The sequence below is a fragment of the Passer domesticus genome, chromosome 2 (genome assembly GCF_036417665.1).
Source record: "Passer domesticus isolate bPasDom1 chromosome 2, bPasDom1.hap1, whole genome shotgun sequence".
Taxonomy (NCBI): Eukaryota; Metazoa; Chordata; class Aves; order Passeriformes; family Passeridae; genus Passer; species Passer domesticus.
This window is the reverse complement of record NC_087475.1, coordinates 73243293-73255395: the sequence shown is the minus strand read 5'-3', so window position 1 is coordinate 73255395 and position 12103 is coordinate 73243293. Positions and strand designations below refer to the sequence as shown.

Sequence of the window (12103 nt, the reverse complement as noted above, 5' to 3'; positions counted from 1 at the left end):
TACTGCTTTAGTCTTCCTTTTTCATGTTTCACTCTGAAAAAGACAGGTAATAGTGTAAAAGTTCACAGAGCCTCCTTGGCACTGCCGTGTACACACATTACTATTTATTTCCGTGAAGTGAGCTTAATGACTGAGAACAGGGCTGATGGGCTGTGGTGAGAAGCAGTGATGAGAGGTGCAAATGCTGGAGGGGCCTTACTGCCTTTGCCTTCAGGCATCCACATCTGGGCTAGCCATCCTAAATGTCTTTTGCAGTCATGGGAGAAATAGGCATTTTTAGGGTGGAAACCTATTTTGAATGTCTGCTTTTAGTGTGGGATTACTTACAAACTACTCACTTGGAATTTTACAGAAGTTAATAATATGTTTTATCTGTAGTTCTTATGTTATATTTTGGGAGGAAGGTCCTAGGATGTAAATGCCAAGAGGGCACTATCACATAGGGACTGCTTCCCTTGGGTAGACAGAAGCTGAGCTGCTGTCAGACTTGCTGTCAGTCATTCAACAGTTGGGAGAGTCTGGACAGGCTTCCTGAAGGATTGATGTATGCTACTTCACTAGGCTGTGAAAAGGATATTTAATCCAAAATTCAGAGAACATATTTTAGGCTTGAGGCTTTCCCAAAGCAAATAAAAAAGTGTGAGAAATTCTGGTCCCAGACTGAATTGCTCCAAGACCAGTCCTGGTTTCACACTAGGCTCAATGCTTTCCTGTCTGACTCCTGTGGGTTTTGATTTAAGAGTTCTTCCTTTTTCTGTTGGCATGAATCTTGAAAGTTCTTTCACTTCTTTGGTATCATTCCAATTTTGCCAGACTTCATGATATTTTTCTGGTGAAAAATGAGTGAAGAATTTATAGTAATTGACCTGAAGACATGATGTGTGTTTTAATCAGATCCTGAATTCATATTTTGAAGTAAGATGCAGAGATACTTTGTTAATAGCTGAGTGCTTTAAACATCAAGTTTTTGTACCTACCTATCAAAAAGTTCCTTGCTGAGGTGTCGTGTCTTATAATTGACAAGATGTATGCATAAGAAATTTGGTGTTTTGCCAGAAGATCTAAGTCTGCCATGTCATACAGAGGTATTGCTTTGATAAACTGTTAAAATTTTCAAATAACAGTCAAAAAAACACAGCTGGGAGATGTTTATGGTACCTTCCTCTATGCAAGAGAGCTGACTTTTTAAACACAGCTTTTAAAGTATTTACCTTCACCTTTATCTTGCATTTAACACTCAACAGCAAATTAAATTTTGCTGTGAAATACAGTTCTGTGCCAAAAATTCAAAATCCAAGATCCACAGGGTGAATAGTTCTTTTTATAGATTCCCCCACTTCTACCTTTTGAGTCTTTACAATAATAAAATGCTTGTGGGATTTACAAGATGTTAATAGGCAGAGGCTACTTTGAACTCATGCAAGGAGGGCTGTGTTGCCTGTTTTTTCAGCTGTACTTTACAAAGGAACATCTGAACTATTTTTATGCACATTCCTTGTATAAATTTTATCTAAAGAAAAATAATTTATTGAGATATTCTATTTGAATTTCACAGAGCTCTTGTTTTATATAAATATTGGATTTAACCCTGATTTTAAGGACAATTTCATGTGTTGAAAAACAAACTTTAGTACCTACAGTATAGTAAGTCTAGTTTAACATTCTTCTACTGTTTTATTAACAAGCTGAGTTTAATTTTCAATAATTTTCTCTAATATATATTACTAAATGTTTTTTTTTGTTCTGTTCTTTTCAAACCTTTTCCACTGTTGTGCAGCGCATTAAATCTGGCAGAGAGGGCAGTGCACGGAGCCGCAAAGAGGGAACTGGTGGTAAGTAGTCAAGGCCTCTGCTTAAATATCAGTTTTGACAGGATCCTGAAGAAAACAGATTTTCTTAAAGTGTCTGTAAAGCCTCCTTTCATCCTGAAATGTACACAAATATGCACTGAGTAATATGTAAGTACTACAGAATACTTTTTGATTTTCTCATTGCTGTATGAAATCACAGCTGGTACAGTAGCATGTATTTGGTCCCACATTTGATTTTTATATACAGACCTTATTGTGTTCCTAAAGCAAATTTCTGATTGTTTTCAGTACTGTGGACATGAATGTTTTTATCCTATTAACTTGGTATTTGAACACTTCTAACTTTGGAATATTTGTTAAAAGGAATCATTTATTCTAACAAAACAGAACACATAAACCATGGAAAATAGGAATTCATTGTTTATTTAACATGAAGGCAAGGGAATTTTGTGGCCACCTTGTAGTCTGCTGTGATAGGTGTTTGTTACAAGTTCAGCAGATTGTTCTGTGCAGCCAACTCTGTAATAAGGATAACACACCCTTTACTATCTTTGAGCTCACCCTTCCCCTTATCTCTGTGTAGCAGTACTGAAGTTCTGGAGTCTTCCCTAGAAGAAACCTTCCTCTCTGGCCATTCAGTCTCCCTGCTTCTATAACTTTGCAGATCTGATTTCCATAAATGTAAAACTCTTGCAATGTAAGTCAGGAAAGTGCCCTGTATTGTCTTTTCTGCACTAGGTAGCCTGTATATTGCAGGGCTAATGATTTTTCCCTGCCATTATTAAATCCATGAGATTACTAATGTAAATTTAACAGTCCCCCACTGCTGCTCTAAAGAAACTAGAAGACTTCAGGCTACTTCAGCCATCTGCAAAAAAAAAAAAAAACAAACCAAAAAACCCCATATTTTAACCCAAAAAGGAAATGGTTTCTTTGTATCCTGCTTTTGGTTTATCTTGATATCAATGGGTTTCATTAGAAGACCTGTCCAGTAAATTCTTGCCTCTCTTATCTTCCCTTTACAGAGAAATATTTTATGATTTTTTTTCTTATTTGGTAATTTTATTTCTCCACCTACGTAGCAGATATTTTATTACACTTATCAAATTCTATAGGGTCATGAAAAGTCATGGCAATTGCTAATATAATCTGAAGATGACCTTAGAATGCTTGGTTACATTTATGAAGACTGCTTCCCTGGATTTTCTGAGGGTTAAGAGTGAGTGTTAGGTGCTTGAGAGAGATCTTATTCCTTTTCCAGCTCAGTAGTTTCCTACAGAAGCTTTAAAATAATTTCTTGATGTGTGGAAGAAACAACCATTCACCTAGGATTGAATTTTACCTGTTCTGGGCCTCAGGCCAAAGTAATTCTTTATTTAAGTAGCAGAGCGGGGTGGAAGAGGATGGAGAGTTTCTGGGCTCTCCTTTGTTACATGAACCCTGTGATCAGGCTGCCAGCTGGAGGTGCCAACAAAACAGCACTGTGAGACAGGATTGGTCCCTGCTCTCTGTCATAAAGTGGAATCCATTTCAGCACCACAGCAAGTAGAAATGAAGAGCATTGGTAACAGGCAAGGGTATTTACAGCTGTGCAAAACTTTGTGTAGGGAAATGGCAAAAAGGATCTCTTTTCTTCCAGCTCTATTTTGTAATTATTGCTACTCTCATTAATGAAAAAGGGGCATGTTTCAGGAGGAAGAGAGTAATTTAGCAAAAGAAGGTATACCCAATGCTCATGCTGAAAGGATGCTAAGAGAACATAAATCCCACAAACTACCAGTTTGTCAGTATTTCTTTTAAAATTTTTAGAAGTATCTATGGAAAGTTGTCTTCTTCTTTTTTTTTCTTTTTCCTTCTTTTTTTTTCAGTTTTAAAACAATAAGAAAGAGGATGAGGGGTTAAGAAGGATAAGTGTTGACCTAGAATTTGCCCTATCAGTAATTCTTAGATTGTTAAGATAGTATGTCAAATATATGAGAGTGGAAAAAACCCATAGTTAGGGAACAAGTCTGTCTAAGAGCATGTTTGAGAAGTCTTCATTATACAAATTCAGTGCCAGAGATCCAGCCTTTCTGGAAATGACTTGGCAAATAAGCAAAGGTACAAAGAAGGTCCTGTACTGAGCCTAGAGTTAACTTCCTGCTGGGATTCTTAATTAAAAGTTGTGGTGAGCTGTACTACTTACATGTATTTTTAGAATGAGTCAAAATGTGTCACTGGGCACATTTTACCTGATGATGTTGGCTCTGGGGAGCCTTATCAGTGAAGAACCTGGACACCCACAGCACCAGATGTTAAGGGCTGTGTTGTATTTTGTCCACATTGTACTGAGGATAGCTAATAGAAACCTGAACACCCAAACATTTTTTTTTTGTCCAAAGCTTGGCTTTGTTCACCTGGGTTATGAGCTGTAATTTGCAGTTTTATAAATTCCTGTGCATGGCCTGTGTGAAGATACATATGAAACACAAACATGGGTTATTTTATTTCATAATATTAGTATGCTTTTGATAAATTAATGACTTCAAAAGGAGAGGGGAAAAAAAGAAATATTTGTATACATTTTAAGGTTAGTCTTTTCTGTGGGTGTTGCCAAGACCAAAAGGAGTCATTTTCCTACACTGTATGAGAGATTTGCCATCATTATTAAACCCAGTAAAGGATGGTCTCCTCCTTAGTGTAGTACTTACTAGCTAAATTCAAGTACTTACTAGCTAACTGAAGTCTTATGCATTCCAGGTATTTTAGGTATGATGCCTGTTTTCTTTCTTTCCTCTTACCAGCTCACTGTCCCTGTACTTGTTAGCATTCGTGTGAGATTTCTTTCCTCCAAGTATTTTTGTCCCCATATAGTTATTTATATTAAGAGTATTAATAATTCAGGTTTCCTTGCTTTAGGAAATATGATCTAAAATTGCTTTTAAAGAGGAAGCTAAGAAGAAAAATAACTAAGCCAGCAAGGTTTGTACTTCATAGGGCATCCAGTACTTTGCCAATATAAAAACAGAAAGGTGTGTGAGATGCACCACATCACAGTTTCAGCAATATAATTGGTGTGTGCATGAATGATAAAATGGAAACAGAGAGATCAAGAAAACTGACATCTATGTCAATGTCAGTTAAAATCTGCTCTTGTCTTGAGAGAGAGATAAGCATTAAATCTAAAATCCCTATCCAAAATTGAACACATTTGTCACTCACTATAAAAAGGGAAATTTTCTTCTTCCCACAACTATCAGATTTAAAGTTTTCAATTTTACTTGGATTATGTTGGAAGCAAATTACATTGATACAGTCCTGTTAAAATTATTATTTTTAATTTTAAAAAGGAGAAAAAAAAACAACACCAAAACCACAATACCATGAAACCTTGAAGGGAGCTAACAGTAACATCTGAGTTTAGGCAGTACTCAAATTTTTTCTTTCCAATAATATTTTCTTGTTTTCCTACTCACTTTTTTGGTGTTTTTCAGATACATGATTGTAATATCCAGAACTTAGCAGTTGGTGCACTGTAGTTTTTACCGCCATAAGGGATTTTTCCTGTTTGATAGCATAATGCCTTTATAAGTGTAGATAATGCAAAGTATGACATTAAGGAATCCATTCCCGTGGCAGTGTTTACTTGCTCTCTGCATTTGCCCAGCTCTCTGAATGGGGACTTTTGTGCTGGATGAGAGGAGCCGTGCAGTCTCGGACAGGAGCCCAAAGAAGCAGTGTTGAATTCAGAAGATGAAAGGCTGAGTACTTTGCATTCTCCTTGTTACCTAGGCCTGTCAGGATGGATTTGGAAAATAAACCACATGGGAATAATTTAGGTGTCTTTTCCCTTTTTCATTTCACTGGTGACTGTGTCAGTTTGTCTATCCCCAAAGATTTCCCGTATTCAAACACCCTTTATCATCCCAGTGGGATCTCCTTATACATTATGGAAGTATGTTTTAGACGTTAGAGCTGTAGGCATCCCAGATAATCCTGATTGTGATAAAGATGAGATTTTCTTGTTACTCTGCAGCCAGGACATGACAATCATTTATATTTGCTAGGCTTTGTGTGCCTGTTGATGCCTCATTAACTACAAGTCATTTTGGTTTGGTTCCATTGGCTGTGTGTGAAGAATAGAAGAAAATTTTCTTAATTAATGGAGAAGGGAAAATCTGTTGAAATGAAAAGAACACATTAATCTGTTTTCTGCTCTGAACTCAGCTAAGGAGTTAGTTGAACTGACACACCACAAACAATTTTCATTCAGCAGAATTTCAAATCAAAATGAACAGCAGTGAAGCTATAAATTCCATCTACTTCCCATGCTGTTTCACAGTTTTAATATATTTTTCTCCCTTCTGCACTGAACTTACTCTTCTCTTTGGTCAAACCAATGTCCATTCTTCTCCAAAGATGGTGTCTTCATCCCAAATATGAAAGATACACAGAGCTGCACTTAAAACACATTCTGGATTTAGTAGAGAATTAGCCCACTGTGCTCTTTGTTACATAAACATTTTACAGAGGAGGTAGATTACCAAACAATCTTACTCTTTGATGTCTTTTCCTGATGAAAAGACTAAATAAAAGACTAAAAAAAATACTAAAATAGTACTAAAAATTCTAATTTTTGTCCTTCGTGGTACTGGAGGAATTTCCACTGCAATAGTGTCATCACTGTAGTTACAACTAGTTAGATTCCTCTAAAAAATAAATACCAACACAATTGATTTTTTGGTTTGAAGTACACACAGGTATCATGTGACACAGGAAGAACAGAACCATAAAAAGATTGAGAATCTTTTTTGCTAGGTATCACTACTTGAAATAGGACAATTACAAAATAGGATTATTTTTGCAGTATGTTGTATTTTTCATTGTTTTGCCATATAAAATTGGTTATTTTTTAAAATTAGGTTTTACATTTTGATTCTTTTTTTTGCCATCTAAATTCTATGTGAAGGAATTTGTTCAAATCAGGTTTTGTAAAACTCTGAACAAATCCAAATGAATGAAACAATTCCTCTAGAATAATTTAAACATCCTAAATATAGTAATAGGACCATGACTTTTAAACAGATGAGAGGAAGGAATGGACTGTAAAAGATATCAGCATGCAGAGTGTATTATTTATGTCTTTGTATTCATAGTCCTCAGTTAAGGCTGTTTAACACAGACTGGGAGGGGAAGGTAATGTCAGCATGATAATCCAAATCTCAAGTATAACGATTTTACAGAGTAAATGTAATTATAAATCAGATTTTAAATATATTTACTAGCTTTGCTTAATCAGTTCCCATTGCTTTTTCAGCTGAACTCTAGAGCTGTGTTCCTGCAGTCAGCTCACGTGTAGGTGTCTACGTTGTCACCCCAAAATGAGTACAGTGGGGATGGCCTCTGCATGAACTGCAGTAATAACTTATTAATAAAAGCCCAATAAGTTAATAAATAAGGACTGAGTATTGATTGCAGTGAAGGTTTCCTTAGATACAGAAAGTGATTTAGTTCAGCAGTGGTCTTCTGTTAGTCAAAAGCTACTTTGAATTAGGTGCAGGTGTTTGTACAGTTAATACAGTAATAGAGAGAAAATTAATTTGCAGTTTCAGAAATATCTACCTGTAGTCCTCTGATTGTAGGTGTAATCAGACAGATGTTAACACTCAATGCTGTGCTCTTAGTAGAGAAAAACTACAAATAAAGCTTTTCATCCAGAGTCACACTGTTAACTTTGTTTTCTTCTGTGTATTACTTTAGTGAAAGTTAGTTTCATTCCCATAATTCAAAATGTGTATAAATTTATATAAAATCTTTTTTCTAGATGGGATGAGAGCAGCAGGGAATGATGAGTAGAAATTGCAAAACTTGCCTCCCAAAAGTATGCATGTCTGTGAAAAAATGCTTTAAAAACAACGCCTTCCCTGAAGTTCTCTTCACTGTAGGATACCAAAATCCTGAAGTCTATATTGCAAGCTTATATTCCTTAACATTGACAAATTATGTGTGAATGTATACTGAATAAAAACATGTAGATGATTCTGCAAATAGAACTACAAAAATTTTGAGATGTGATTTAGGCTGCTGGCAGATCTTTTTATATGGTCAACAGAATTTTTAATAGCTGCCATATTGGCAGCCAAATCCTGTATCCCATGGCAAGAGTGTCAAGAAAAGCTTACCCCAAATGGCTCAACAGCTAGGATATTCCATGTGAAAGCTGGAGCTGTGGGTTTGAACTCCCTCAGGTGAAAGAAAGCATTGAGCCAGGTGTCTCACTTCTGAGCTGCTGTCTGACATCTCCATGTAGTGCAGATGGTGTCAAGCACCTCTTACTTTCTTCTGCGTGCACTTTAAAATGAAAGGTGCTCCTCTTCCTTATTTTCAGGTGTGCTCAGAGCATACTGCAGTCCACAGAGACTTGATGTGGTTTTGCATATTAGCCTAATTTAAACTAAATGTGAACCAGAAGAGTTGTTTCCCTTCACTCTTGCTGGATATAATGCTCATACAGAAATAAGGTGAGCGGTATTACGTTGCTGATCTACCTGAGAAAAGCTTTTCATTAGGTTACTTTTAAATGTACGTAGTAAAACTTAAGGATCCTAGAACATCTGAAGAAGCCTCTGTGTTCAATTGTATTTTTTTAGGGCAGTAAGATGTGCAGGTAACTAGTGGGTATTCTGTTAATCCCACCCAGTTTGGTTTGTTTACTATCTTTTTCTTCCTTCTTTCACTTAATATAAAGTCTTTCACCTTCCTCTGGTAGCATCACTAGCACCCATGTGTTTTCCTCCTTCAAAAACATTTGTTGTGCCATTTTCCTCCTCTTTTATTTTCATTACATGCAGGTCTTCCTTTCTGGGACTAACCAATTAAACCTATGGAGTTTCTTCAACCAGTTCAGTCATCCCCTAGTGTAGTCTGCTGTATTGTTCCTGTCTTTGCACCTCTTTACTGCTCCCTACAACTTTATTTATCATCTTAAAAATTACTTGTTTTCTATTATGCAAGACTGTGCTTACTTCAATCCTACTTTTTTTTCTCATTGTTTATTTATATTTCCCTCAAAACATTTTCATCCACCTCATCTCTGAAGGCCAGCTCTCATCTCCTTGTTGCACAGGCCTGTGCAGAGCCCACTCAAATCAAGGGGAGGCCCTTTTGGAATTTCACAGCCCTTTAGCTGAGTTTCTCTTCAGGAAAACCCATTTTTTCCCCCCCATTTCTTCAAATTCTTTAAATATTACTTCTTTCATGAAACCTGTCAGAATTCATCCAAGGGAAGTAGATGTACATTAAAATATGTATTCCTTGCTTTGAAATTTCAACTGTAATATGTGTCTTGTGAACTTATTAACTGTTTGACATGTGACTGCATATATTAGATCTTTCTTGGAGCAGAGACATCTTCCAGTTTAGGGTTGAGCAAACGGAAGTCTGTGGTGGTATTTATAGAAAGATAAATGTTTGTCATCTTTGTAGATGTTTGGGGAAAGGGAGTTTGGTTTCTTTTTCTTTTAATTATAACAATATCTATTAAAATAACGTTTGTAGTAAATAAGACAATGGAAATACATTGCCAAGTCCAGACTTTGCAATTAGTGTTTGCTAGTGAAACCCATTTTTCCTCCTTATGATGGAAGACTTTTAATACTCACATTGTTTGGTGTTGTAAATGAATATGTCTCTCTTTGGCTGCACATCCTGCCTTGTAAATATACCAAGTCAAAGTCAAAATGTTTTCTCCCAGGAGAAAAAATATTGCATAAAAATTTGTTGTAGCCGATGAGATTGAAAGCTTGCCATGAATGTGAAAAAGAGATTCAGAGGTGAACAGAATATTTAAAGTGTCTGGAATACTGCTGTGGCAGGGGAATGTTAATCTGCTGTTGTCCAGGCAGGAGGCAGCCCTTGGAGCCGACACATTCCTTGGGGCCCTGCTGCAAACTGAGCTGCCAGCACAGTGTTTACAGCGAGCTGCAGGGCCAGCATGCTCTGTACACATGGGCTGAGCCTGCCTGCCACGCAGACACCCCATGGCAAATGTGCTCTTCTAATTAAAAGCAAACTTAAGTGTTGCATTTAACCTTGACAGTACTGAGCAGGTGGATCACACTGGTGTGTTAGTGAGAACACAAACATAGGAAATGTCCAGTGTACGTTGTGACAGTGTTTATATTTATCAGGCTTATTTTAACTCCAAAATGTGACTGTAATTTATAAGCAACTGAAATGTCAGCATTTGAGGCAGAAATATTTTAATGTGTTTACTCCAAAGTCATAAGGTTGTATATATTTTTTAAAAAATGTTAACACACACATGTGTGGACACAGTGTCCACTGTGTTTTAAAGACCACTACTACAAATGAGTACTGTGTCTGTCATGAAAAGATGGTTTCATCCAAGTCCAGTTTGACAGATAGTAGTAGCTGAATTGATGTTATTCTTGTATCGTGGTTTCACAGAACATAACAGCATGTTGTCCTTTTTTTTCTGTTCCCCAGATAGTGGTGGTACCAAAGGGGAAAGACTGAGTGCCAAACTAAAAGCTCTGCCTGGAACAAGTGAACCCTATGAAAGTAGCAGCAGTAAAGAAATAGGCAAGTCGACATCTTATACCTTTTTTAATTTCATGGTCCTCAGGGAGAGGAGAAACAAGGAGAGAGGAAAAAATACAAGTTGTTGGAAGAGTATGTAAAATTAGATAACTGAGGAAACATTTTCCCATGCAAATGAAGCTTTTGCTTCATTGTTTAGACCTCACTATAAAGTAATTGTAAATATTAAGAAATGTGGCCCATGTTAATTGCTTTCAATATCTGTCTGCTGTGTCCTTTAAGTCAGTTCTTGCCATTCTGGAGTCATAGGTTCTTCAATAAGACTGAATTTTCAAAGGGGTTTAAAAACCCAAATTCATGTGGAATGTGGTACTTCCTAAAAAGCCACTCCTCAAACAAGTCATCAGTCTTGCTGTTCTTGCACGTATCCAAAATCTTTTTCTCAGTGCAGTATAATAAGAGAAATTTATTTTTAAAAAAACCCAAGAGGCTTCCATCACTAGAATCTGGAACTTTGCTCTTATGCCCTGCCTCAGTTCCTGGATGCAACTCCTTCAGCATTCATACGCTCTTTTTGGTCTACATTTCAAAGACATAGATGTGTAGTGCTAAATCCTAATCTTGTATTTGATTTTGTATGTTTAAAACCAGCTAAAGTTAAAGCAAAATAGTTTGTAACTGTTTCACATGTATTTATTTAAACCCTAGATGCCTCCTACGCAGATCCACTTGGCCCACAACCAGAAAGACCAAAAACAGCAGCAAGAAAAAGAATGGAGGAAGATGATTTTGCTGATGAAGAACTAGGAGAGGATCTGCTTCCAGAATAGCATATGGACCACTCATCTTTTTTATAATCCTTTTAAAAGTTTTAGCTGAAAAACTTTTCATTCATAATGATTTTGTAGTGGATTTTTATAAACTATTTGTGAAATACTTTGAACATATGGTACCTTATGTTAAAAACTTGGATTTGTAATTGCAGTGTCTTCTGTGATTGATTAAAAAAATAATGGTGAGGTTATTTTATTCATGCATAAAATCTACACAAGTACTCAAACCTATTGCAAGCTGTATCAAATGTGTAAAGCTTTTACTTTCAGAGGTACATACAATGATAATATTAAACAGAAAAGCCTCTGAAGCTTCATCTTTCAATGCAGAATACTTAAAAGCAATGCTTGTAAGGTTGAAAATCCTGTATCCTTCATCCAAAGCCAGAATTTATTTCAGTCCTGTGAGCTGACCTGAAAATGCTGAGTATGACCTTTGGTCTTCCTTAAGGTCCCAGTTCAGCAAATCACTTTGCACTGATACCAAAGAAAGCATCTTAATTTAAGCCTACGTTTAGATGAACTAGGACCATTTTGCAGTCTCTCAGCAAAATGTCCTTATTTTAATTTTTTATTTTGAGTGGTCAGAGTTGTCAGGATTTCAGCCTAGTTTGTTCAGAATTGCTGATTAGATTGCAGCTTTTGAGTCTTATTTTGGAGACTGTGGCACTGACCACACAGTGGTAGTTTTGCACAGCCTAAGCTGAGTATGGGTGAAGAAGTTAGTTACAGAAATCACCATTTTGCTTGTGAACTGAACAAGTTTGATCTGAAGTTATTGAGACCTGTTAAATTCCTGTAGTAGGAATAATTTTGAGGAGGTGAAAAATATTAGTCAGGTGTTCAGAATTTCCTAATAAATACTTGCAAAACTAGTCCACTGAGATGGCTTGTTTTTGGAGCCCCGGCATGAGTTTG

The 12103-nt window shown here is 36.4% G+C and overlaps 1 protein-coding gene across 5 annotated transcripts in view; it reads left to right on the top strand.

Annotated features, from left to right (window-relative positions):
- Positions 1-12060, top strand: part of IFT88 (intraflagellar transport 88) — a 41838-nt gene extending 29778 nt beyond the window's left edge. For all 5 annotated transcript variants that reach the window (XM_064409260.1, XM_064409261.1, XM_064409258.1 and 2 more), the window contains 3 exons: positions 1778-1832; positions 10299-10394; positions 11061-12060. In XM_064409260.1, the coding sequence (XP_064265330.1) occupies positions 1778-1832; positions 10299-10394; positions 11061-11182 (273 nt within the window). In that variant the 3' untranslated portion in view covers positions 11183-12060. The remainder of the gene's footprint in view (positions 1-1777; positions 1833-10298; positions 10395-11060) is intronic.
- The last annotated feature ends 43 nt before the right edge of the window (positions 12061-12103 follow it).